This window comes from Chamaea fasciata, unplaced genomic scaffold, assembly GCF_029207755.1.
Source record: "Chamaea fasciata isolate MVZ Bird 193981 ecotype frontalis unplaced genomic scaffold, bChaFas1.0.hap1 SCAF_26, whole genome shotgun sequence".
Lineage (NCBI taxonomy): Eukaryota > Metazoa > Chordata > Aves > Passeriformes > Sylviidae > Chamaea > Chamaea fasciata.
In genome coordinates, this window is record NW_027094111.1 from 4,143,610 (window position 1) to 4,171,314 (window position 27,705).

General features: G+C 42.9%; 2 protein-coding genes across 3 annotated transcripts in view; both read left to right on the forward strand.

Moving 5' to 3' along the window:
* The window catches only part of RLF (RLF zinc finger), a 38,726-nt gene extending 28,169 nt beyond the window's left edge, over positions 1–10,557 (forward strand). Inside the window, exons 6-8 of the mRNA XM_066204402.1 lie at positions 3,052–3,188; positions 5,092–5,233; positions 5,408–10,557. Coding sequence (XP_066060499.1) covers positions 3,052–3,188; positions 5,092–5,233; positions 5,408–10,141 — 5,013 coding nt within the window. The 3' untranslated portion in view covers positions 10,142–10,557. The remainder of the gene's footprint in view (positions 1–3,051; positions 3,189–5,091; positions 5,234–5,407) is intronic.
* A 3,275-nt stretch (positions 10,558–13,832) lies between these two features.
* Positions 13,833–27,461, forward strand: ZMPSTE24 (zinc metallopeptidase STE24). 2 transcript variants are annotated; one of them, XM_066204420.1, is made up of 10 exons: positions 13,833–13,978; positions 15,213–15,359; positions 19,736–19,822; positions 20,430–20,546; positions 20,857–21,009; positions 21,751–21,892; positions 22,854–23,014; positions 24,390–24,494; positions 25,194–25,337; positions 25,690–27,461. In XM_066204420.1, exons 1-10 carry the CDS (start codon positions 13,862–13,864, stop codon positions 25,912–25,914), a joined length of 1,398 nt encoding a protein of 465 aa, XP_066060517.1. In that variant the 5' UTR covers positions 13,833–13,861; the 3' UTR covers positions 25,915–27,461. The 2 variants fall into 2 exon arrangements, with proteins under 2 accessions (XP_066060517.1, XP_066060518.1); XM_066204421.1 differs by lacking the exon at positions 13,833–13,978 and adding an exon at positions 14,645–14,736.
* Positions 27,462–27,705: the final 244 nt, after the last annotated feature.

The window sequence follows — 27,705 nt, forward strand, 5'->3', positions numbered from 1 at the left end:
ACATTTCCTTCAAGTTAAAGTTATATGGAAAACAAAGACAAGTTAAATCTTACATGGTTGTATGTTCTTTGGAATAACTTTGAGGAGTAAACTGGCATACTTGTTAATAGAACATGAGGAGGATGGCATCATTTTGGAACAGTTCTGATTTAAAATATCTTAGCAGTGTTCACTCTGTAGTCTCCTACCTTTCAGTGAGTTGTTGTTCTAGTTGAGTTTATAACACAGTAATGGTGGTCAGCAATTCGGGTTTAGTCAAGACCCTTCAATAAGTGTCTGGTTTGTCACTTAAGTGACTGGCTGGATATTGTTGGATGATTTCAAGATGTGCATTTTGAGGTTTTTTCTTAAATATTAGAAAAAAATCTCACAGCAAAAAAAAGGATCTCACAAACAAAAAGCAAAAACCCCAAGATCTGAAATGAAATTAATTATCATTGACCAGGTTTGAGAGAAGCAGGACTTGAAACTGTTTCAATTTTTTTGTTGCTTACTCAGTAGTTAATGTCCTGAATGCAAATGAGTTTGTCCAAAAAGCATCAAATTTCTGTGGGAGGAGAAGAGCTCTGATGTTCTGTGCAGCTGTAGGTCACTCTGAGGGCCAGGCCATGTTTGTGCTGGAGCTGCTGTTGCTCCTGCTGGTCCAGCACAAAACACAAGTTCTGTTGTTGTTACAGCCTAGGTCTGATTGAGGAATAACTGATGGCTGTTAAAAATGTGAGATTTATAATTCTGTAGGCTCAGAAACCCTGGTAAGTAGGTTTTAATGTTGTAGATTTCCAGCAGTGGTGCTGGAGTTCAGTGGTTGTTGTTTTGATGGAGCTGGTGGTGAGCCTGCTCTGTCAGGTCATGGCTGAGAGCTCACAGGTAGCCTGCCACATTGCCTTCAGATCTGCAAAGGGAAAATGTCCCATATTTGCATGCACTGACAATATTTGTGTTCCTAAAACCCAAGACTTGGAAGATCAAACTTTCATCAAGCTCCTGCAGGCAGCCCCTGCATTATTTAAGAATATTTGCTGTAGTATGGAGGAGATGGCAGTGTATAATTGTAGAAATCATCAAAGACAAAAGTTTGTGTCACTTAGCTTTAAATTTCAATTTTAGCTTTTTAAATTTGCTTTATAAAATACACCGATGGAAATTGTTACCTCTAAAGGATAGGAGTAGTTGAGTGGAGAGAGATGGTAGAATTCTGTGAGGAGGCTGGAGTTGCCCAGCTGGCAGACTGAGCTGCAAGGCCTGTGTAGCTGTGGGTACCAAAGGTTGATGATGACCTAAGGAAGGTGCCGCTGGCCAGGAATGCTGGGGGAGATGGCATGGAGCAGTGTCCTGTACCTACAGGAGCCCCTTTCTCTCCTGGGCAGTGATCAGCAGCTTCACAATCCTGTCCTGTGGCCATTGGGGTGGGCTCACTTCTCAACCCTCCCCAGCCTGCTGCAGGTGGCTCTTGATTTCCAGATACTGTGTGGGCTTCTTATCTTTGTCTGTTCCCTTAGACAGCAAAGCACTGTCACCTAAATCATTTTCTGAGGTTTCTCTCTTGCCAGGGGTGAGCCAGTGACAGCTCCCTCCCCTCCCCCTGCAAAATCTGCTGTATTTTACTTTATCAAATGCAAAACTGACACATCTGCAAGGCCTTGCAGTTTGTGAATTGCTGTGGAAATATTTGCTGCAAGAGGTCTGTTCTGGGTCTCAAGTTGAACTCCAAAAGTCAGTGCACCCTAAAAAATGTTGGCATTGCTCAGTGAACTCCAGTGTCAAGCCTGAATGGGAAACTGGACTAATACCCCTGCTTCTGCTCTTCTGCTAAATGAGATGTCTGCAAAAATTAGTTTAACTTCCTGTTGTTAGTTCTCTGTCATTGTTATTTGTGATGAACCAGAAGTTTGAAGTGTTTATAGTATCAACAGCTGTTTGAAGTATATATTGCTAGAACACAGTCTGCTCTGTGAAGTGGAATAGATCCAGTGGAAAAATGTATTTAGACCTAGTGTTGTGTTAATAGTAAGCACTCTTTGTGATTAGTGTTTGTGGCTTGTATCCAAGCTGGCACCCTGGTTTGATACACAAATACCTTACATACCTTTAGCAGACCTTCCAGAACTTCCTTGGGATTTGTCTCCTTGTCATGGTTTAACCCTAACTAGACCCAGGTCCCTCACAGCTGCTCAGCTCCCCTACCAGCAGTACCAGGGACAGAAGTGGAAGGGTAAAAGTGAAAAAACTTGTAGGTAGAGGTAAAGACAGTGTAATAGGTGAAGCAAAGCCATGCACACAAGCAAAGCAACACCAGGAATTAATTCACTGCTACCCATGGGCAGGCACCTCCAGGAAAGCAAGGCCCAATCATGCACAACAGAGACTTGAGAAGACAAACTTCCAGCACATTCCCCTTCCTCCTTCTTCCCCTCACTGTGTGTAATGGGCATGATGTCGTGGTCTGGAAAATCCCTGTGCACTCCCAGCTTTCTTTGTTCTGTGTAAGGACTGCTCAGCAATAACAAAAACATCCTTATGTTATCACCCCTGTGTCCAGCAGAAATCCCAAACACAGCCCCATACCAGCCATGAGGAAGAAAATTAACTCTACCCCAGCCAAAATCAGCACACTCCTCTGAACAGTTTTGTTTTTATCATCATGCTTTGAAATGTGGTTGTTCAGAATCAGCACGTGGGGATGAAGAGAACAAAAGACTGGCTTTTTCACAACTCTTGATCTTTTAGGGCCTGGGTTCTAATTTTCAAAAGTAACACAAGAATCTCTGTAAACGCAGAGACAGAATGGGAAGTTCTACATAGATGGTTGCCTGCGTGGAAGTATTTAGCTAAGCTGCCCAAAATGGAAGGTTGTCCCAGAGAAAACTAATATTGAGAAGGGATCAGAACTAACAGGTGAACTTCTCATACCATTTTGTAGCTGAAAGATGTGTGGCATGATCTCTGGGTATGGGAGATGTAATGTTTTGTTTGTGAGACTTTATATAGTAAAGGTGCATTTCTCTTGTAAACTAAAAATCAAGTGCCTTTTTAATTTTCTTTTTCTTTAAGATTGCAAAGGTGGATTGCAAAGAGGTACTAGACATCATATGTAATCTGGAATCTGAGGGACAAGAAAACACTGCATTTATTCTTTGTACAACATATCTTACCCATCAGCTTCAAACAGCAAATGTCTATTGCTCTTGGTAAGTATAAGCTGCTTCTGCTAACTGTTCTTCACTGGCTAGAATTGAGTGAATATAGTACAAAATTATGTAGAGAAGGTGGATTTATCCTTTACTTGAGAAGTGCATCAGACTGAAGCACTTCCTAGATAATTACTAATTTTGTCACAAGTTGCTATGCTGATAGAGCAGTTAGACAAAAGTAATGTTTAAACAATTTAAAACTGAAGCAGCACTCACACTATTGGCATGAATGCACATACTTCTGTGGGGTAGCAGATCTGTAGGTGCTGGTGGGTCAGTGCTCTCAGGGTTGGTGTCAAATCCCCAGCTTTGTGGTTCCACAAAGTATCTTGTCAGTCTGTTCTTCCCTTGGGAATACTTGGCTCCGTGAAAGTCTGGTGCATTTATTTCACCCCTTCCACAGAGATGTCAGTGCTAGGAATGAGTGGAAGCAACAACACCCTGTAACAACTTGTCTCCACTTCCCCACCAAGAGGCTTTTTGTATTTTTATAATTTCTATAACTCCAAGAATGGTAATACTAGATTTTGGCCTGATTGTGACTTTAAAACTCTGCTCTCCTAACTGTCTGGAGATGCAGAACCTTCTGCACCTCTGTTTCAGCAGTGGTAAACTTGTAGCGCCAAAGCAGAGGAGATGGTTTCTGCCCTTCAGAAAATGGATTTGTAGTTCTGGCTTTCAGTGCATGGCTAAATATGTAGTTTTCTCCTATTTAAATCCCCACCTGGATAAAGCTTTACATGGCCAGGCATGTCAAGAATACATTGGGAATTTGGATTCAGTTAGCTGTGGTATTGTTCATTTACTCCGTGCTTTGAAGCCATTTAAAAAAGTTTCTACAGCACTTCAGTGTCTGCAGGAGGATTGACAGTTCACCTTAGTCCAGTCATGTGTACAAATAGGCCAGAAATGTCTTTTTGAGCAAAGAATACCTTGTAGGAAGAAATTAACCTTTTGGAAGACTCAGGAGGGGAGATTCCAACACACTTGAAGTTCTAGAGGATGTTTTTCACTCTAGAATTTTGTTATTAGGGATTAGAGTAGTACTATCCTGCAGCTAAAGATGAATGCAAGAAGATAAAAGTGAAAAGATAACAGTTTACTGAGAAAATGACACATCAACAAATACAAAATAACAGTGAGTGCCAAATAACAGTAAGTAACAAGGTGACAATAATCATTAGATACAGACTTCACTCTGAATCATTTTTGGATTGCAAAATGCAATTTCTTGGATTGCTACTCAGAGACCTCCCTAAGCAACCCCCTCCAGAGAGAAAGGAAAGAAGTTTTCTGCCTTATGCCATCACAGCTTCCCCACAAAGTGACCAGGAAAGTGACCTTCTGTGTGAGTGACCCCAACTGTAAAAGGACCTGGCAGCCCTGATCCCTTCCATGATGCTTTGCAAAGGGTGGTTCTGTAAGAGGTGGTTCTGTTCCCTTTTAGTGGCAGCCACATCACCTGGCTGCAGGTGTCAGCAGCTGAGCTGCTTGCTCGTTGGAAGAGAAGTGGCAACTTCCCATTCTAATTCATCTTGCCCATTTTAAATTTTTGTGTGAGAGGTAAAGACTCTGGAAGTGTGGGACTGGTTTTTTTTTTTTGTCTAGAAAGGAAGTCTGTGCAGCTGTAGATGTGTGCATTAAGTGAGATGAATCCCAGTGCTAGTGTCTTTCCCCTGTAAGTATCAGGAGAAACATTGGGCTTTGATCTGAGGCTGGACTGGGGCACAGGAACAATTCTCTTCAGTGTCACTTGGAGATCAGGACCTCATTGAAGTGTGTGCTGTCCTTGAATAACACTTGAATTTTTCTTGGCATCAGCTCTGAACCGACACACTGTGACTGCACAGACTGTGTGTATCTGCAATGTTCTTACATTTCTGCTTTCAACTCTTTGCAGGGAACTGACACTTTTCTGGAGCAAACTGCAGAGAAGAATAGATCCTTCCTTAGACTCCTTTTTGGAGAGATGTCGTCAGTTCGGCATCATTGCCAAGACACTACAGCATCTATTTTTCTTGATAAGAGTCATACAATCTGAAGTAAGTAACATACAGTCCTGAGTCTTTGAACACAGCAAGAGCTGTTTACATGAATTTATTATTTTCTGAACAATTCTATTGAACTGGAAAAAATACAGCTTATTTCATTATTCATGCTGTCTGATTCAGTCCCCAATAAGATACTAATAAAACTCTTCTGTTTTCTTTGAACAGGCAGAGGAAGCAGGACTTGCTGTGTCTGTGTTGTTGTGTGTGAGAGCCCTTCAGATCAGGTCCAATGGAAGCGATGAAATGAAGACATCAGTGTGTAAAACAATTGCATGCCTTTTACCAGAAGACCTCGAAGTTAGAAGAGCCTGTCAACTCACAGAATTCTTACTGGAGCCAACTTTGAGTGGATTTAATGCGTTGGAAGAGCTCTATATGCAGCCAGACCAAAAATTCGATGAAGAAAATGCACTGGTTCCAAATTCACTCCGCTGTGAACTGCTGTTAGCTTTGAAGGCATATTGGCCATTTGATCCTGAATTTTGGGACTGGAAGACTTTGAAGAGGCATTGTCACAAACTGTTAGGGAAGGTAGCTTCTGATTCCGAGGATGATGCAGGTTGTCATATGTCACTCAATGAAACTGACATGTTAGAAAGTTTCTTTAGTGACTATGAGGAGACAAAAGAACACAAGTACTATGATGGCAAAGACACAATGAGCCACCCTAAGGAAAAATCAAGAGTAAAAAAACCAATTGGTTCTTCAGAAAGATACCAGAGATGGCTTCAATACAAGTTTTTTTGTGTGCTCTGCAAGAGGGAGTGTATAGAGGCCAGAATACTGCATCATTCTAAGATGCACATGGAAGATGGTGTTTATACGTGTCCTGTTTGCACAAAGAAGTTCAAGAGAAAGGAGTTTTTTGTACCACATGTAATGGAACACGTTAAAATGCCACCTAGCAGAACACACAGACCTAAAAAGAAAATAATTCTGAAAAAAGAGAGATCACCACAAAAGGCAACAGGTTCCAGCAGCCCACCTCCAACGTTTCCAGAAAGGTCACACCAGGCACAGCTCCCTGAAAGCTTTGATGATGACACCCAGGAATACGTCACGTTCAGCCAGCTGGAAAATTGCCAGCTGCAAGACAGAGACATCTACCCCTGTCCCGGGACAGATTGTTCTCGAGTATTTAAACAATTCAAGTACTTGAGCGTCCATCTGAAAGCTGAACACCAGAACAACGACGAGAACGCCAAACACTACTTGGACATGAAGAACAGGCGGGAGAAGTGCGCGTTCTGCCGCCGGCACTTCATGACGTCCTTCCACCTGCGGGAGCACGAGCGCGTGCACTGCGGGCCCCAGCCCTACATGTGCGTGTCCATGGACTGCTACGCCAGGTTTGGCTCCGTCAACGAGCTCCTCAACCACAAACAGACGCACGATGACCTGCGCTACAAGTGTGAGCTCAATGGCTGTAACATTGTTTTCAGTGACTTAGGGCAGCTGTACCATCACGAGGCGCAGCACTTCAGAGACGCGTCGTACACCTGCAACTACTTTGGTTGCAAAAAGTTTTATTATTCAAAAACTGAGTTTCAGAATCACCTCGCGGCACACGACATCCAAGTGTCAAATGGGGAAGGGAAGCAAAGGCTGAACCTTGAAGGGTTGGTTTCAGAAGAGAAATCCGGTTATCTTCCAGAGTCTCAGCTGCTTGAACAATCTCAAAATTCCAGTCTGAATGATAACTTGGATCCCACAGGCTCTCAGGAAATTCCACAGGTGAAGGAAGAATCTCTCTCTGACAGTGAAGATCTCAACAGTGAAAGTAATTGCAGCCTGCATTGTGGGAAGCACAGGGCAGATGCTGCAGTGAGCCAAGGTCAGACATCTCCACGGCTGCTCCGAGCAGTGGCTCACAACCAGTCAGTCCCAGGTTTTGTCATGTCCCAGGAAGGAGTCTTCCATCCAGCAGATATGAAACAACAGTGCTCCAATGTGGCAGTTTGCTTTGATGACAAAAACCTTCCCTGTGGTTTTGAAGGCTGCTGTTCCATCCACAAAAATTCCAGAAGTATGCAAAAACACCTTCGAAGGGCCCATCCATACAACTTTAAAGGCAAAAGAAATATAGAAATGAAAACTAAATATTTTCTGGATCTCTTGAATGATGCTCAGGACAGTAAATCTCCTACAGAAATGAGTCCAGAGTTAGGTCATAATTCTGATACAAACGATGACTCTCCAGAAAGCGTGTGTTGTGCTGTAGATGCTAAAGAAAGCAGTGGCCTGAGGGAAGAAGCTTATCCTTCTTCCCCAGAAACATCTTATTATGACAGTTCTAAAGAAGCAGATATTGAAGATAACATGTGGGAACTAATGTTAGGCTTGAAACATCTAAGCTTAAAAAATGCTAACATTCAGAATTCTTCAAGACAGAAATCTTATCTGGGCTATTCATCTAGGGATGCCAAGTGCTCTGAGTCAGCTGATGAAACTACCTCAAAATTTCACCTTCAAGAGCAAGAAGATAATTTACCCAGCCAGTACCTTACTCAGCTGGCAGCTAAACCATTTTTCTGTGAATGTCACGGATGTACATGTGAGTTTGTGACCAGAGAAGCTCTCTTAATGCATTATGTTAAAAAACATAACTATTCAAAGGAAATGGTTCTTCAGCTAAATATGTTCCAGCATCGGTATTCACCATTTAAGTGTCATATTTGCCAAAGATCATTTACAAGGAAAACACATCTTCGAATTCACTACAGAAACAAACATCAACTGGGCTGTGAGGGGGTGGCTCACAAGGTGTGTCCTAGTGAAAAATTTGATCATGTAGGTTTATGTACAGAGGACATGCATAAGAATAGCACTGCTGCAGTGCCTGCCTGCGCAAACAGCGTTGGGTTCCCTGGACATTCGGACTCTGAGCAGCTGTGTCACCCAAAAAAGGAAGACTGCTCTTCTGAGACTGATCTGGAGTCCAATGAAGAGGCAGACAATGACGTAACAAGAAAAACATCTAACATAACTTCTCTGGACAGTCATAGGGAAGAACTGGAAGCAAGACAGGGAAGAGGAAGCAAAAGAACAGTTGCTAAAGGGAACTTATGTTACATATTGCATAAATACCACAAACCATTTCATTGTATACATAAAAGCTGCAACTCTGCATTCACAAACCAGAAAGGTTTGATTCGCCACTACCGAACTGTTCACCAGTATAATAAGGAACAGCTCTGCTTAGAAAAAGACAAAGCAAGAACAAAAAGGGAACTTGTCAAGTGTAAAAAAATATTTGCATGCAAACACAAAGACTGTGGTAAGCGTTTTCTGTGTTCTAAAGCTCTTGCTAAGCATTGTAGTGACTTCCACAATGAAATCTTAGAGGATCAAAAACTGCTTTCTGAAGCTGAGTCTGCCAGATTTGCTTGTAACCAAGCCCACTGCCATGCTGTATTTTATACATTTAATAAGCTTAAACGGCACCTAATAGAAGAACATGCCAATGAGGAAAGATTAAACAAAGATTTTGAGATCCATTGTGACCTTAATGGCTGCAATCGAATTTTCACAAATTACAGTCACTATTCTCAGCATGTATATTTCAGACACAGCGAGTATTATGATAGTCTCTTTGGAAATCAGAAAGAGGAGGAAGACAACGAAGAGAAAGATAAAAACGAGCAAAATTATTTGAAAGACGGCTTTGACACAAGCAAGCAGAACGGGAAGCAATTAAAAGAAAAAGCTAAGAGAATTAGCAAAAGCAGAGAAAAGCATTTGCTGAGTTTCAAAACGAAAGAGGAAGCCCTACAGATGTGCAAAGAGAAGTCTAACCAGACACAGTACCCCTGCATGGTGCAGGGCTGCCTGTCTGTTGTCAAACTGGAGAGCAGCATCGTGAGGCACTACAAGCGCACACACCAGATGACCAACATGTACATTGAGCAGCGCCTCCAGAAACTCGTTCTTTGTGTGAAATGCGGCGTCATGATTGAAAAGCAGTCCTGCTCTGACACAGCTTCAGACTTGGATAAAAAAGATGTAGAAGTCAACGAGGATAAATCAGCTAATTCTGAGCCTGTGCAGGAAAGTGACAAGCCCCTTGTTCCAACCCCTGCCTGTGATCCTCCAGACGTGAGTAATGAAGACCAAAAGCAATGTCCACCGAGTAGTGTGAATTGTGATGCCAGTGCCTTTGTGTATTCAGGCACCTTAAAATACAACCACAGTTCAAAGGACGCCTGTTTAGAAGAGCCTAACACCGGGGAGACAGCTGTGTGTAAAACTGAAGATCTTTCTGAAAGCAGTGAAAGAGAGAATAGCTCTTCTTTCTCCAGTTTACAGTTAGAGGTGCCAAGAGAGAAAGACCCAGAGGGATGTCAGCATAGTGCGGGTAATCAGAATGCAAAAAGAAATGTACTTTGTGCTATGAAAGACAAATTTCAAAAGCCTCCTGTGTCCAAACCATTTGATTTAAAAACATACAAACCAATGGGATTCGAATCTTCATTTTTAAAATTTATTCAGGAAAGTGAGGGAAAAGATGATGATGACGATGATGATGATTGTGATGAGGTAGTAGAATGGGAGTCTCCTGAGCAGTTGCCAGTAGATGAAGCCTTGCAAAAAGAGGGAGACAGTCAAGGGAATACACCAGTAAACAACTTTGTAAGTGATGAAAATGTAATCATAACCCCAAATAATGCTGGGCAGCTAACAGAGATCCAGCCCTTGCTGTCAGAGTCCTCATCTGCCCCTTCTTTAGAAAACCTGAGGGCAATCTTGGACAAGGCCCTGATGGACTGTGGAGACCTTGCCTTAAAACAGCTGCATTACTTACGTCCAGTAGTTGTCCTTGAAAGATCCAAGTTTTCCACACCTCTCATAGATTTATTTCCAACAAAAAAGGCAGATGAGCTGTGTGTAGGAAGTACATAAGTAGCTTTGCTTAGAGCAGATAGCCTCCACTACTGCTGTACGGGGAGAACTTCAAATTAGAACAGTAATTGTTACAGTACACACTTTTTAGGTTAGTTTTGACTGTTTGATTCCATGAATGTATAATATCTGTCAAAAGTAATGGCCAAGTTAATTTAGCTCCCCATTTTTTTCAATGAACAATGCTGATTTTGGTGCTATTTAACACATCAGAATACCGGGGGCTTCCTCTTGAAGAGTAAATGTGCATGATTGTATATGGAACAAGTACTGGGGTACCAGGGTTTGGGGGGCGATGGAGTTATTACTTGACTTGAATGTGCACCCCAGGGTGCTTTGTGTAACATATTGTACACTACAGCATCTTATATTTTTTGAGTTATGAGTTTCAATAAATTACAGTTTTTCACCCATTTGTTTACTGTACAGTATATCTTTAATGTGCTTTACTTGTAATTGAGTTTGGGACCATTCCGAGTGCATTGGACGGTGTTGCTTAAGTTTTATGCATTTGTAGATAATTTATCAAACTGATAAAATAGATAACAGAAAAGTAAAGTATTACATTTTATTTTACAACATTCTCTGTGCTTTTTTCAGACTTGAAAGAACTATAATTAGTACAAGCTTACTAATTACACTCACGCATGAGAAGGTCCTTGTTCCTTTAAAGGCAGAGGGTGCTTTCCGAGACTGTCTGGCACCACCTGAGTGTGTGATGAGTGTTGCCAGACTTCCAGGCAGGTTGAGTCACTGAACATACCAGTGTACATTTAGGGTTCCCCAGTGAGCTTTTTTGACAACGAATGAAACCTAGCTGGGAGATTGACTGGCAGAGTCAGCTAATATTTGAAGCTGTGTTTCTTGTTCTGTATCACATTTCTTGCCACACATGGCTACATCAGGAGGCCCAGAATCGCTGTCCTCTGTAAAGGGTATTTCCCTGTCTCTGTGGGGATTCTAATGAGCGAGCGGCAATCACAGCTCCTTACTGATTGAGGGCTTGGGTGGTGTTGGGGCTTCTGGGTTTTTTATACTGTGATCTGAAAAGCAGCAGCGGAAAGGAAATGAAAAAAAACTTTGGGAAATATTTAAAACAGAGCATGAGTATTGACTGGGTGCAGGAATGATGGCAGCTATCAAACTGTCTATTGAACTGTGGCGTGACCAAAACTAGGCAGAAATGGCATCTTGTTACTGCATTTAGGAAAAGAAAGTTATCTGGGCATCCTTAAAAGTTAGGTTAAAAATCACACACCATGCAAGAGAAGCGTAGCTTACTGCTTCCTCTCTCTAAGCTTTTAATGAAAGAAATATGGTGCTTCAATCTTCTCACAAAGTTCTAATTATGGAAGTAAATTGTGTCAAAAGGTTAAATACTGCAACAGCATCAGGCATCCTTCAATGTGTTCCAAAGTAATTTCTCTTTCTAAAATAACAAAGTACCTTTTAATGTCAAGTTTGACTCATGTTTTAACGTACTTGAATCATCAAGATCTCAAAACAGGAGAAGAGTTTAACAGGAAATTTAATAGACATGGGATGGCTGCTTCAGGTGCTGGGCCAGAGAGACCCCGTGACCCTCTCAGGGTTTGAGTATCCCACTGAGGAACCTGGCCCTTCGTGGTCAGCATGAATACTAAATTCCTTGAGGTTTGGAGATCTCAGTTTCAAGTCAGGCTGCTGTATTTCCCACAAAACAAGCTGCATGTGAAACTCACTCCCTCAGATTCAGTTGCGCTTTTGCCAAATGAGCTCCTGTGTGCCTGCAAACCACACACAGTGCAGACAGCACAGTGCACACTGGCAGACCGGTCCTCACTGCACCTCTGGTGTTACAGAGCCTGGTGACTCCTCTTCAGTTACTGCTCTTTCCATAGGCTGGGAGACAGCACAGGACAAGGCAGAGACGACATTTCTGTCTGCCAGGTATGGAGACGAGTCCTGCAGCATTCCTCAGTCCCGGAGCTGCATGTAGAAAATGACTGAGTCACTTAGGGCTGCACAAAAGCAGCTTGGAGGCATTTTCCTGTGGTGATGTGGCACTCCAGGCACTGCCAGGACTTTTGGTGATGTCGGCTCCTAGGGTGTTCATACTTCGGTTGAGAGATACCGGTACAGCACTGCTCAGCTTCTTCCTCGTTACAAAAATTGTATCTTGCCCATTTCAGACACTGCCAGTGTGTTTCATTCTTTGAACTCCATCACCTACAAAATGCTCTGCTGTCTCAATGAGGCAATAGGTGTCACACCATCGAAACTGTACAGCTTGAATCTGCATCTTTATCCCAATTTCTTCTTGGGCTTTTTAATCTGATCTAATTGCCTGGCAGAGGTGGGTAACAGAGAAGGAGGCCACAGAAGGGTAAAGGTTTGAAGAGTTTTTACTCTATTTCTGTTTTCATGCAATGAGGTAGGCCATCATTTTCCCTCCCAAATGCTACCAGAATTTTTCTTACAATGATGTAACATTTCCAGCTTCTTGCTTTCAAGCATACGGAAGAAACATTTTGTTCTGCAGTAAAGGAACACCATTGCATTGACTTTCCAAAACAGAATTCTTAATGTGAAGAGCAGATCCCTCAGAAAACAAAGTTCGTAAGGGAATGTTGCTTCTATTTTTAAAGTTGTTGTCTTCGAATGTATGGATTTTATAGGACAAAACCACTTTTATTGGTTGTGCTGCCTAAATTCCTCATGGCTGTGGGCTGTGTTCTGTGGGTAGTAAATACCTTTACAGTGAGAGACCTTCCAGACTGACTTCTGTTTCTAGCAGAGCTCTCAGCAGTGCCAGCAGCACTTCCTCATCCACCCTGTTCTTCTGCAGGGATGTATTAGGTTACAGAAAACGCTGGGCTTCAATATATCTGACAGGTCATTCTTCTATATAGTTTAAAAAAGGGAACTGATAGATAATGAGAACATTAAGTTGGCATTATTTTATTAAAAGTTAATGACTAAAACTCCACAGACGTGTTCTTTTATACTTTAGACTGGTAGAAATTAGATTAATGACGGATACTAAAATGCCATTTCTAGAAGTAGCTAAACGTTAACACCCCTCTTACTGCGTCTTTGTCAGATTACACGGTCCCTGTGCTCTGCATTGCACGCGTGTCCCCAGAGCTGCCGGGCGAGCTCTGGATTTCGGCAGCCCCGTGCTGTCTTCACGGAGCATTACAGAGATAAATCTGAAACGCGCGTTTCGCCCTTAAATAAATCAGCAACTACTGCAGTAGTCAGCGTTAATTTTTGTACTTAGCGTTTCTGTAAAAGGTTTTGCACAAGTACTAACGAGGCTTTATGTGCATTTTTTGTGCGCAGTCCGAGTAACTTATACTGAAGAAGAATAATTCAAATATCTGCCCAGATCCTCGCCGTGCTGCCCCCCCACCCGCGCTTGACTGGGGTGGCTGAGCCGTGCCGGGCGGGGCCGAGCCGGGCGGGGAAGAGCCGGGCGGGGCCGAGCCGGGCGGAGCCGAGCCGGGCGGGGAAGAGCCGGGCAGAGATGAACCCGAGCCCACCGAGGGCCGCCCCCTCACGGCGCCGGCCCCGGGCCGCCCTTTCCCGGCCCCCGCCGCACGGCCGCCCCTTCCCGGCGCCCGCCCCGGGCCGCCCCCTCACGGCTCCCGCCCCCGGCCCGCCCCTCACGGCTCCCGCCCCGCCCATGGTTCCTCCGGCCGCCAGGCGGCGCCGCAGCGCGCGGCTGGCGGAGCGGCCATGGCGCTGTCCGGCGACCTGTGGGCAGAGCTGCCGGCTGAGCGCCGCATCTTCTGCTCCGTCCTGCTCTTCTCCTGGGCCGTCTACCTCTGGGAGGCTTTCCTGGCGCACCGGCAGGTCGGTGCGGCTCTGGCGGGGACGGTCGCTGGCGGGTTGGGGATGTGGCGGGCGCGGCCCGGCCTCACGTGGAGGGTGTCCGGGACCGGAGCCGGGGCCGGGGCTGAGGCGGGAGCCGGGCTGGGGCGGGAGCCGGGGCCGGAGCCGTGGCTGGAGCCGGGGCCGGAGCCGGGGCCGGAGCCGAGCGACGCGGGGCTGTCACCTGCCCGTGGAGGGCTCGGCCCTGTCCCGGGCGCGGCCTCAGCGCGCTGTAGCGGATGGTGGGATCGCCCACAGCGGCGAGGTGGGTGAGCGCGGTAGGGTCAGCGCACCCAGCAGCTCCGTCCTCCTCCCCGGCACAGCTGACACAGAGCGGTATGAGCCAAAGTGAGGAAAGCCTGAGTTGAAATGACGACAGTTTAACCGGTGAAGGAAGGAGGAAGGAAGCGCCGCACAGGCCGTCGTTCAGCACCTCCCCGATGGCGATGCCTGGGCAGCCTCCGAGCGATTTCCACCCTGAAAAGGCACATCCCAGCCCCCGCTTCTTAACGCAGAGTACGACATAGAGGATGGAGTGTGCCTTTGGTCAGGTCCCGGCTGTCGCCTGCCAGCCGCATCTCCACCCCCATTTCCATCCCACCTGCCCACCTGGCAGGTTTAGCAGCAGCCGCACACCGGAGTGTTTGACCTGGCGTCGGGGACAGTGCAGCTTGATGCCCCGGGCAGGGGAGAATGTGTTTTGAAATAACAAAGGGTAGGAGCTTTTCCTTAGAGAACGGGTAAGTATACTGAAACAAGACGGCTGAGGGAAAACACTTCTAGTCTTAAAAAATTTTCAGGTGGCAAGTTCTTTACTCAAAATGAAATGGCACCTCGGTCTCTATTCTGGTGAAGTCACATGGTTTGCATGGGAGGATCTGGTGTTTGGTTTCAAAATCAGCTTAGTCGTTAACTGTGGTGCAGTAACATCCTGTGGAAAAATCAGTTTGTGTGATCTGTAGTTGAACTATTCTAAGTAAGTTATTAAGCCAGCAGTTCAGTTCCTGGTTATAACATAATAATTGTGCTTCAGTTTTATATTTAGAACTTGATAGAAAACCAGAATTTAGGAATATTTGCTCGTTTGTGTATTGTTTTTTCTTTTTATTTATATATACACTTTCAATGGTGGCCCATGGGATCATTTACTTTTCAATCTTATTTATCTGGTTTAAAATATTAGGTGTAGGCTTTAAGATGGTCTTCCGTTTTTCAGAGGCGGGTGTACAGAACAACCACACATGTGCCACAGGAACTGGGACAGATCATGGACTCAGAAACGTTTGAAAAATCTCGTCTCTATCAGCTGGACAAAAGTACTTTCAGCTTTTGGTCCGGCCTCTATTCAGAGGTGGAGGGCACTGTAAGTACCTTTCATATGATATTTTTCACGTGCTCAAACTGTGAAGTACTTTGGTTCTTAGTGATCCCATTGGCATTCTGGGCTCACCTGGCAAACACTGACATTTTTATTCTGTTTTTGTTTGTGGATGTATTTGCTACACAAAAAAAAGCAATTATTCAGAAAGCGTGTAATTTCTTTCTGCAGTGCTGAGTCATACTGCACAACTACTATTATATTCTATAACAGTGTCCATTGCAAAATAATTAAGCAGCATGAGAGTTATTTTAAATTGTTAAAATACAGATCTTTCCCTGTGTTTGGAGGAATGCAGTTACTTTCATTTTTTGATAAAATTTAAGTAGAAGGTGAGAAGAGCAGCCTGTGAGAACAGGGAGTGTACCAATGGATACTTCGGAAGTATAAAAAGAACTATACTGGGCAAGTAACATTCACATATATGAAAAAACAGAACCATTAAGTTAGAACAAAATATTTATGTGTGTGATTTACAGTCTTAGGAGAAGAGAAACCTCTTCTAACTCACTGCTGAAATGCATTGCTCATCAGTAGCAATAAAAGGAATCCTGAAGTGCCTGGCATTGCAAAGTAAAATTGAAATATGATCCTACTTGATGATGAGCCTAAGGAAGCATAAATGTCATTTATAAAAGATAATGAAAATGGGATTGTAAAATAGAGTCAGTCATGTAACTGCAGAACACTGATACAAACCCAGCACTCAGAGATTTGTGATACCTCTTAACTTTCACATTTCCTGATCTCCTTTGTGCTGCTTGTCCTGTACTTCATTTCCTTTTGTACGAACTTGTAAGAAGGATGTTTTGTCAGTGCAGTCTGTTATATTCCTCTTGTGGGATTTTCAGTATGCTCAGTAGAACTGGAGACAATTTTTAAATGAGTTTAAAAAGCTTTTATGTTTCTGACTGATGCTAGAGGCAGTATTTCATTTGGAAATCAAAGCTGCTCTCTGGCAGTGGGTTTGTGGGTAAGGTGAGCTAAAACCACCTAGCAAGAGCAATGAATCCAAAGGTTCTGAAGCTTTTTCTTGATTCCAACAACTTTAACCGAAGCAGGTTCCTTTGTTGTTCCTAAAGAAAATGATTGGAAGGAGCATCTTTTGCCCCTGAATTCAGTGCTGTGCTAATCAAAGACTTGAATCAGCAGTCTGTGCTTATTTTCATCAGGGCCTACTGTTGTTATGGTTGCCCAAAACATTGTAGCTACTAAACAAGAGAGACATGAGTTTGCCAGATGGACTGTTAGATGAATAAAGAACTGGCTGGATAGCTGCATACAAAGAGATAAAGCAAATGGCTCGGTTTGGAAAGCAGTGATGGCTCTCGAGGGTCCACATCTGAACATGAACATGAGCTGGCATGTGCCCAGCTGGCCCGGAAAACCAAGGGCATCCTGGCATGTGGGGGGTCAGTCTTATCTCCCAGGTAACAAGTGACTGCCCCAGAGGAAATGGCCTCGGGTTGTGACAGACGAGATTTAGATTGGGTATTATGTCTCTTTATTGGAAAAGTGGCTAAGCATTGCAACAGAGAGCAAGAGGAAACTACCTCAAACCCTCCTCCAGGGGAGGTTTATCTGGGATGAAAAATTTCTCCAGTCTGCCCAGGGCAGAGGTGGAGTCCTGGAGGCTTTTACAGGATGTGAACGGAACATGAGTTCATGGTGGGCTTAGCCGTGCTGGGTTGGACTCAATGATCTTAGAGTGATTTTCCAGCCTGAAAGTTTCTATGATTATATTCTGCTAAGTGGAAAGCCCTCACATGTAGGGTACATACAGCTTCTTCTCTACATGTCTGTGATGGTGAATTACTGCTCCTGTCTCTGATGCTGAGGTGTGTCTTTCTGTTTCTCAGCATCTGTCCTGCATTTATCAGATTCCATTTGAAGTGAGGTGGCCTTCACTCTCTGGGTTTGTTACTTTTTTAGAGCATAAAATAGATGCTTTATTGGCTTTGGGAACTGCCTGAACTTGAAAGAGCCTATTGTGGCCAAAGTTGTTGAACTGAAGGCCAGTTTTGCAAGCTTTTGCCTTTAATAGGTTGAAGTATGATTCACTAACCCAGCAAGTTAATTGAAGGGAGATGCTGAGTTAAAATTACTAGAATGCTTTATTTCAACCATTAATTATCTGAGTTTCTTTTAAACTAGTTAGCATCAACAACATGCTAATAGCTGTCTTTATTCAGGGGTTGGTACTTCTGGAATTGTCACTTCTAAAACTTACAGGTGGTCTGTAGAGGAGGAACAAACTTGCTCTTATGGTTACAAAACAAGGGGAGTGGAGCTTCAGTGTTGGGTATTCAATACCAGCATGTCATGTTGGAAGAGGGGTTGGTGTTCATCGGGAAAGATGAAGTGGAAGGGTCGTGGTTCTCTTTGGCTGGGGCTGGTGAGAGGAGAGGCTGCAGGGCCGGGGTTCCTGCGGTACCCGCACGGCCGCTGCCACCTGCCATCGCTGCTCCTCATGGACAGAGAGACAGAGCCAGCAGCATGGGCGGCAGGGTGAATCTGCCCCTCTGCTTCACCAGGATGAGACCCCACTGGCAGTGCTGCCTCCGGCCCTGGGGTCTCCTCTGCTTTTTGGGTTAGCCTATTGGGAAGAAATTCTTTCCTGTGTAGGTGGTGAGGCCCTGGCACAGACTGCCCAGAGAAAAGCTGTGGCTGCCTCATCCCTGGAAGGGATCAAGATCAGGTTGGATGTGGCTTGGGGCAGCCCGGGATAGTAGAAAGTGTCCCTGCCTATGGCAGGGGTCATGGAACAAGATGATGCTTAAGGTCCCTTCCCACCCGACCCATTCTGTGACACAGATGGAGAGAGCCGCCCCGGACCGCGCTGCCGCCGGGGAGAGGGAGCGCGCCCGAGACCGCGCGGCGCTGCCGCCCATGGAGCGGCGCTGCGAGACCCACGCCCTGCCCAGTGGGCTGGAGTGAGCCCTCGTCAGCATGGTTCCTTGTTAAAACTAGCTCTCCAGGTTATGTTTAGCCCGTTTCCCGTTGTTTCCGGGCTGGGGGGAGGTGGTTGAGCTCTAAGATCCTCTCCGGCGCGCTGCCTTTGTTCCCCGCAGCGCCGCGTGTTAGGGGTGAGGGGACAGCTCACCGCTGTGCCTTTGTGAGGAAACGACGCCGGGCTGTCTCTCTTCAGGAAGCAATTTTGCTTGGTTGGTGGTAAATACCGTTGTGGGTAAAGCACTCTCTCTCGTGCCCTCTTTTATTGATACTCTTGTGTTTATTCATATTATTCTTTGTTTTCTCAGCCCACAAGGTCCAGCTCCAAGGTCCTCTGCCATCCTGTTTTAGCCCTAGGGAGGACTGCCCAATATCTCGCCTTTGTTGGTTAAACCAGTTCTCTCTTTTGTGCAGTTGTCTTTTTAGCGCTGTGTTTATTGCTGTTTTCTTTCATAAATTGTGACTCTAATGTATAACCACTGAGTTGGGTTTTTTGGTTGTTCCCCTCCACCATTGAAAAGGTGTAGTTTAAGTGGCTTTATTTTCTCCACTGAGCTTTTAAAACCACCACGCTCGCTTTGGTTCCTTCCATCTGCTCCTGACACTGAAAATGCACCCTAAGGGTCAGGTTGTAAGAGTAAGCCTTTTCTAAATAAATAAATATATAACCCCCTGGTATCATCAATGTTGGAAGGCTGCTTGCCTGAAAACGGATTTGTATATATATATATATATAGTGATGCATCACTTGCTAAGAAAGCAAACATGAAATATTTACAAGTTGAACTGTGTGAGAAATGTTTGCCAGGCCTGGCAATGAGCTGCAGTGAGCACTTATTGCAGTAGCTCTGGCGTGGGCATTCCTTTGATGGTGGTGTACCCCAAATGTTCACTCCCTGTTCCTTGGCAGATGTTGGGAGGAGGCTCAAGGAGGAGACCATGAAGCTTTCCTCAAAATGGCTGTAGCAACTCCAGTACTGAAAATGAAACTGGGGCTTTTCTCTGGGCAGGGAACACAGGTGAACCTCTGTTCTAGATGAAAGCTTGCAATATGGATATATTTATGTGGTTATACAACCACACAGCACAGGAGCTTTAAGGTCTTCTGAAGATACCCCTATGTCTGAGCCAATACAGCAGCAAAGTCTACAGAAAGTAGGCTTGGAAATATGCTAGTATTTCACAGGAAAAAGATAGTTACCTGCTCTCTACTTCTGTAAAGGAAAAATTAATTATTGCCAGATATTCCAGGCTTGTTTTATCACTGTTAAGATTAGAGGTGTGGCAAAAACTAATTATAAAACTTGTCTTATTCACCCTTAAAAGGTTCTCGTCATGCTGAAATTTTAGTAGACTAAGATGACAGTGTGTTTCATACTGCCTCTGTGCTATGTGGTTTTGTTTTTAAGATGATTCTCCTCTGTGGAGGAATTCCTTTTCTATGGAAACTGTCTGGTCAGATCTCTGGTCGTGCTGGGTTTGGACCAGAATATGAGGTAAGTTGGCTTTAAATTTCTGTGAAAGTATTTGGTCCCTACTGCAATAATTTTTATTTTAAATTTGGTATTTAGTTAAAAGTGACATTTAGCTAACTTGTAATACGGTAAAAATAACAGATACCTTCTGGTGCAGACAATGACTGTGGGATTCTGAGAACTGGTAACAGTAAATTAGCTTGCTTTTAAATTAGCTTGCTAATTAAACAGCCTTATATGTTAAAAGCAGAGTCTGGTATCTGCTGGAGTCAAATGAGGTGATGGGGTGGGTTTTTGGGAGCTCTTTATTTGGGTGTTTTCTTTTCACTAATCCTAGAATTGTTCTGCCTGCACACTAAAAGGGTAAGAAATTTGAGTCTACTGCTTATGTTACCTTTGTGCTGTGGATGAGGCATGTGTCCAAATTTGTGTTCCAAATCCTTAGTAAGCTATTAATAGTGAGCAATAATTAGTCATCATGAATAAGTTAATTCTGTGAATTTATCTAGCATCATTTTCTAACTGGTTTCAATTAAACCACTGACCTAAAAGCCATTTTTAACACTCGGAATGTTTGTTAGTATGGGTCAGTAAACATCAGGTGATTTTGTTCTGTTTTGTTTTATAGATTGTTCAGTCATTGGTATTTCTGCTGCTTGCAACACTCTTCAGTGCAGTGACTGGTCTCCCATGGAGTTTGTATAATACATTTGTCATAGAAGAGAAACATGGCTTCAATCAACAGGTATTGCAGAGAGCACGTGTACTGACCAGATTGGTTCAGATGGGTTAGATAGACTGGTCCTTTAATGAATGTGCAACACAAACTAATGCTTTGGGTCAGGCCTTACTAAAGAAGAGTGCACCTACATGGGTTTGAGTCCGTGTGGTTGTAAGGAGCTATGAGGAGAACTCCTTTTTGACTGACTCTGATCTTCTTATGACACTGGCATTACTGGTTTGCCATTTAACTGAAGGGATCAGTTCACTAACCAGAATGGCATTTTAATGTTTACATGGACATATAACGGATATAATTTATCCTTTCTTTGCAGACACTGGGATTTTTTTTTAAGGATGCTATCAAGAAGTTTGTTGTGACTCAGTGTATTCTGTTGCCAGTGACATCCCTTCTGCTTTACATTATTAAAATAGGGGGAGACTACTTCTTTATCTATGCCTGGCTCTTCACGTTAGTTGTTTCCTTGGTGAGTATGAGAAGATGTTCCTTTTTCGCTAACCAGAATTTAAACTTTTAAAATAAATAAATAAAAATAATTTTGTGATGATCCAGAGTGTGAAGAAAGGGAGATCAGCTTTCTTTTCCATGACATTATTCTAGTTCTGGCTTTCTCAACTGGGCTGCAGCTGATGCCAGTTTGAAGGATGCAGGTGCACTGTAGTGATATTTTTAGGTCAAGGCTGTTAGTCATTGTGGAGCCAGAGGCATCGGGCAGACAACTACCTTAGCCCTGCACACAGTTGGAAGACAAAAAGAAAACAGTGGACATGAAATTTCTTGCCTCTTTTTAGGCAGTTGTTTTGCAAGTTAGCAGGGATTAGTCCCACTTCTCCCATCTCCTGGTTCCTTCATCTCTGCAGCTGAGTATGAAACACTTCAGAGCTTTCCAGGACAGGTGAAGTGTGTGGAAGTGACAGCCTGTCAGTGGTGAGCCCCCTGCTCCCAGCTGCCCAAGGCCTTGTTTTCTGCCCTGCTCACACCAGTTCTGCTCAGTGTGTGGCTGGTCTGTGCACAGTTTGCTGAGCTGTGGACTGGCCACCAGACAAAGCAGCCCACACAGAGCCTGGCTAGAGATCCCACTTCATACAGGACTCTGCTTTATCAGTGTTTTTTTCTGAAATTGTGCCCTCTTTTTGAACTTTTTGCTCCACCTTTAATACTAAACACGTTTGCATGCCCTGTTCTTAATATCTGCATGTGTTTGCAGGTGCTTGTTACAATCTATGCAGACTATATTGCACCTTTGTTTGATAAATTCATTCCGCTGCCGGAGGGAGAGCTCAAGCAGCAAATTGAAACAATGGCAAAGAGCATTGACTTCCCATTGACTAAGGTGTATGTTGTTGAAGGTGAGGTTTTGTTATTTTTTTAAATTAAAAGGTTTTGTAGTTTTAAATTTGTGAGGTTTTAGCGTTGATTGTGGATGCTGTAGTAGGGCAGCTGCTTGCATTGCTCAGATACTGCAGTAATTGCCAATGTCTGTAGCATTTTCCTGGTCTTTTTCCTGAAGCTCAATGCACAGCTGAACTCATATCCTCTGGTTGGAAGCACTTTCCTGGGTCTGTGGAATGGAAGTACACATCTCAGTCAGGAGTGGAAGCAGAAAAGTAGTCAAGATTACCATTTTAGAACTCTAAAACAAAGCTTTTTAATTTTTCTTTTGTCAGTTTAGCCTTAATTGTCTCAAAGTCCTTGGTAAAACAGTTGAAAAGGTATTGAAAATTAAAAATACCTATTTCTTGAAATGTTCCCAGGGATGGTTTCTTATGCTGTAGCTGGATGGTCTCACACTTTCTACTTGAGACTGACCTGATCTAGATAAAGGTAGCTATAAAAAGTGGCCTATTGCAAAACTAGTATTGAGGAACTGTGTTATCTGTAGTTCATCTCTGCTCCTTATCTGTTTCTAAAGTCTTCATGTTTATTGTTTCTATTCATCTTTGCTGGCACATTTGAAAGAATTCTATGTAATCTGGCACACGTTCTTTGCCTGGAGCAGTGTCAATGTTCTTTCCACTCTAAATCTGAAATTGCAATAGAATTTGCTTTTCTTCTTGGACATTAGATGTTCACGACTGCTCTTACGGTTTTAGTGCTTTTAGTGATTACACACTACATTTCTCTATTGCAGTCACCATTACTTAGATTTTAGAATATGCTTCAGCTTCCAAACAGATCTGCCTGAGTTTGTCTACTGTTCATTTGGGGACTTGGAAAATTCCTCTGGAAGAATCTGGTCTGTGTCAGGTTGTGTACAGGCTTCAGTGCATGGGATTATTCAGATCATGGTGTTTAAATTTTCCCCATCAGGTTCTAAGCGTTCTTCCCATAGCAATGCCTATTTCTATGGATTCTTCAAGAATAAGAGGATAGTGCTCTTTGACACACTCCTGGAAGAATATTCTGCTTTGAACAAAGAACCAGCAGAAGGAGAAGATGGTGAGAATGAAGAAACAAAGTCTAAAACCAAAGTGAGTTTGTCTTTCATTGTGTTGTTTATATTAACTTCTTGGTGAGATGTTCCCTTGTGTTTTTTAATATATTTTAAAGTAAGTTGCTAAAACCCAAACCCTAATCATTTCAACACCAAAGAATGCCTGGCTTGATAAATGGAATTTCTGGGGCTGTGTGAGTTGTGCAGATAGCACCAGGGACTGTAAAAATCCACAGAGGCTTCAGCAAAACAGTAGTTCCCTGCGTGTGAAAACTAGATCTTCCCTATAATCCTTCAAAAAAGGGACCTGTTGAGGGTTTTAGCTCATCTTCTTCTCTTGGGACTGCCATACCAAAGCTTCCCTTTGAAGGAAATGCTTTTAATTCTTAGTGTGTCCTTTGTGTGCCTTTGACTGCATGCAGAGTTTTTGGTGCAGGAGGCACAGACAGAGTGCACCTGTGCATCCTCCCGTGCCCTGCTCAAGAACAGGATGGTGGCCTGGCACTGGCCTCTCCTTTGATGTGCAGCTGCACATCCTGAGTCTGCTGGAACAGCTGTTGTGGTCTCAGAAGAGTATGGAAATGACTAAAGCTAATAGAATACTTTCTGAATAAACTGAAAGAGTTATTCTGAGAAAAACAAATGACCTAGTGCAGCCTAAGGTTGCCTAGGTCAGTGTCTAGATTGTTGTTCAGTCCAACTTCTGTTCCTCAACACCACGTTAGTGGTGCCCAGGGTTTTGCTTGGAAAATAATGCAGAAGTGGGTGGTGAGAGGAGGGGATGCTGAGCTCACCTGATCTAGTCATAATGAGAGTCTGTTCCATTTCAACAGGTTTTTCAGCCTTTGTGCTTGCTTCTGGCTTGCTAATGGATCTTTGAAGGTGCAGATATCCTATTATTACAGTTTTTAGGCACTGGCATAGGGCTTTTAGAAGAGGATAGTTCCTTTTAAAAGGAACAGTACTGCCTTGGGAGGAAGGTTACATGTTGAGTGTTGAAGGAAAGTAGGAACAGGGCTTTGCTCTCAGTTCTCCTCTGAAAGTCTGCAGTCCAAATATCTTTTTCCAGTGTAATGTTTTGCCTGAGTAAAGAAACAGGATGAGAGGAATAGGAAAGTGTTTGGTAGGCAAATCTTCCAGTGTTCTTTGAGGTTTGCATCAGTTTGTGTGCATACATAGAAATAAAAGAACACAACCTTATAGCAGAAATGTTCTTAACCTTAAAAGGTTATGTTTCTGTAAGTACCTTCATGAAAAAAGGCTCAGCAAGAAATTGTATCTGTGTTTCTGGTATTAGAAGGGAATGACCTGATCCAGGGACACTTAAAATGATCAAGGGAAAAACAAATGAGTAAGAAATGTATTTGTGTTCAGATATACATGATAATACTTCTGTTTTGTTATTCCCTCAGAATAAGAAACAAGGATGTAAAAACGAAGAAGTTCTGGCTGTACTTGGTCATGAATTAGGTCACTGGAAACTAGGTCATACTGTCAAGAATATAATCATCAGCCAGGTAAGTTATTTTAAACTGTTTTGTTTTTTTCCTGGAGCATCTGTAATTATAGCTGTTTCCAAATGCCCTCTTCCAGATTTGTTAGTGTACATTCACCTGATATACTTACACTGTGTGACAGAAAGTTGGTCTGGATCACAGCCATCCTTCTTTCCTGTTCCATGTGTTTCCATAACAAACAATATTCTGGCACCTCCCATTTTGCTCTGAAAAGACCAAACAACCACTTGAATATCTAATCACCCCCTCTAGAAAACTTGGCAAGGCAGGGTCCTGCCTCTTGGCCCTGAACAGCCAGGCAAGCACAGTGCTTGTACACGATGCTGCACAGCTTGGATGGAAGCACAGGTTGTTTCCAGGAACAGAACTACAACACAGCACAAACACATTTTGTTTGGCTCTAAACTTTTCAGAACCTATGCTTAATTCCAGGGAGGTGGGTTCTATCCTGTATTCCCTCCTCACTTCTCGCTTTTTCATCTCCTTTCATTACTTGTACTTTGCTCACTGACAGAAAATAGTGGTTCTTCTACTGCTGCATTTTCAGAAAGCAGGTGAAGACCAGCTATTTACTCCTCTCTGTATATTAGTTCAGAAGTAATCTATTTGTTTTTTTACAGTGGTGTCCATGTGCAAGTCTATAATGTGATGTTATGTAATGACTGACCTTAATCGAGAATGTTTTTTTCTTTTCTCCAGATGAATTCCTTCCTTTGCTTCTTCTTGTTTGCTGTGCTAATTGGTCAAAAAGAACTCTTTGCTGCATTTGGGTTCTATGACACCCAGCCTACCCTGATAGGCCTGATGATTATTTTCCAGTTCATTTTTTCACCTTACAATGAGGTAAATTGTTTTCAAGACATAGCCACTGAAGTATTATCCTATTTAAATAATGATTCTGTTTTGTCAGGGGAAGTTTGAAGTTTCTGGGGGCTGTGTTGGGTGTCTCATTTTGATAATCAGGCTTAGTGCTGCATGTTGGGTAGAACTCCCAGTTTTGGTAATAATAAATGAAATATAATAAATTCAAATTCAATAAAAACTCCTTTTTTATTGGATAAAGTTTAGTGAGATCAGTCTGCAGCCACAGCGATGTGTGGGATGTGGGAAGCCAGATGTGGTAGTATTTACTGGCACTGAAGAAATTTGCAGGTAGCTGAATTTTAAAATATTTTTAATGCATTTCTCTCCACAGGTTCTCTCCTTTTGTTTGACTGTACTAAGCCGACGATTTGAGTTTCAAGCAGATGCATTTGCCAAGGAACTTGGGAAGGCTAAAGACCTTTACTCTGCTTTGATCAAGCTAAACAAAGATAATTTAGGATTCCCTGTTTCTGACTGGATCTTTTCCATGTGGCATTACTCCCACCCACCCCTTTTAGAAAGACTTCAGGCCTTAAAAGATGCAAAGCAAGAGTGACAGCAATGATTGCTGGTTCAGAGACGGTGCTTCCATCTCAGAAGCAAAGTTCAGAGCTGCTTTTTAAATTTGTTTGGTTTTTTTTTTAATGGATAATGCGAATTAAGTGCGCTGTTAACAGCACCACAGATCCGAGTATCCTGAAACAGGTATTAAATTATAAATGACTTATTTTTAACAAAAGCAAAACTGTGGAACTTAATTTAGAAAAAGTGCTGGGTGAAGACCTTCCCCCCCACCCACCACACTGACTTTTATTTCCATATCACAGTGTAGACTTTTAAAGGAAGGAACACAAGTGTAGACTTCAAAGCACCTTTTTTCTTCAGTCTGTGTATGCCTTGAACATTGCTTTTGAACCTTTTTCTATTCTCAGCATTGTGTGAACCTTCCCAGTCTCACCCTCTTCACAGTGAAGAGGCTTTGGGTGACTTGATTTCCTGTATGATGATACTTGTGCTTGCCAGTGTATTTTAAAAGGCTGAATGCAGCTGCAGGCTTTTCTCCTGCATTCATGTCTGTCATAATGAAAAATGCTACTTAATAAAACCTTCTTTCTCTGAAGTGTGGGAAGAAGGATGAATTATAGCTGAGGAAATGTACCATGTCTTCCTTGAAAACGAGCACTAGGTGGGATTTAGTAGCATTACAGTGGGATTAGGCTGCTCCTGTTGACCACAGTGCTGCTGGGGGTGTGGAAGGATGTTACAGAGAATCACACCTTTGAGAAAATTGCTGATTCTCTCTTGTTCTCTCTTTCTCCACATCTCAGTTCCTCCATTTCTGTTGTACTTTGCCTAGATTTTTTGTGCATATGGAAGTGTCCAGTTGCTCAGCCAGTGTATCACAGCCACACTTTCATTCTGAGGGGGCTTATCCTCCATTCCACTGAGGATTTTTCCTTAATATGAATCCAGCTGAAACAGTAGTGTTGGCATACTTATTCTTCATCGTTGTTCTTTATATATAAAAATCCTTACATGTACAAAACCCAGGAAACAGTTTGCCCACATCAGTTACTGAAGAATGGGTTAACATGGAAATGGCTTTGACATTATCTCAGACTTTTCTGATGAAAAATAGGATTATATTTACTTTTGTTGAAGTAAAAATAAAAGTTAAATACAAGTTTGCATGTGCATACAAATGTTTTAACCAGCCTGAACATACATACTCCTTATAAAAAATCAGATTTTCTGTCTGCAGTAAATTAAAAAGTTCTGCCCAGATCTGTACAAAGAGAGAAGTCATCGAAGCAAATTGTCATTGTTTCACATGTCAGAATATTCCCATATATGTTATTGTTAGCTTACATTTGTTCTTCTGATCATAGGGAAAAATGCCTTATAAGATGATGGGCACAATGATGTCTTGGGTGAAACAAGATGTTGCTGAAAGCCCTTTGTATGCCTTATTCTAATTGTGTTTATACCCCAGCAAATATGGAGCTAAACTATAGATACGGATTGAGGAGACAGTTTCACAAATCTGGAGAGCCTGTGTTTGTCATGTTCACTGTATTTAATAAAAGGCCCTCAAAAATAAAACCATTAACTTGAATCTGTCCATTCAGAAGAATAACGAACTGTCAAGTTTTGAATGAGATGTTGGCTGGTGTAAAGCTACAGAAAGCATTTTAAGTGTGCTTTGAGAAAATAATTTGTCTCATCCATTAGGTAAAAATTATATGCAAAAGTGAATTTTCTGGCAGTTTCAGAAATTTGGGTAAATGCAAACAAAAGGACATTAAAGTGCAAAGATGAAGGAAATGCCAGTTCCTATGGAAGCATG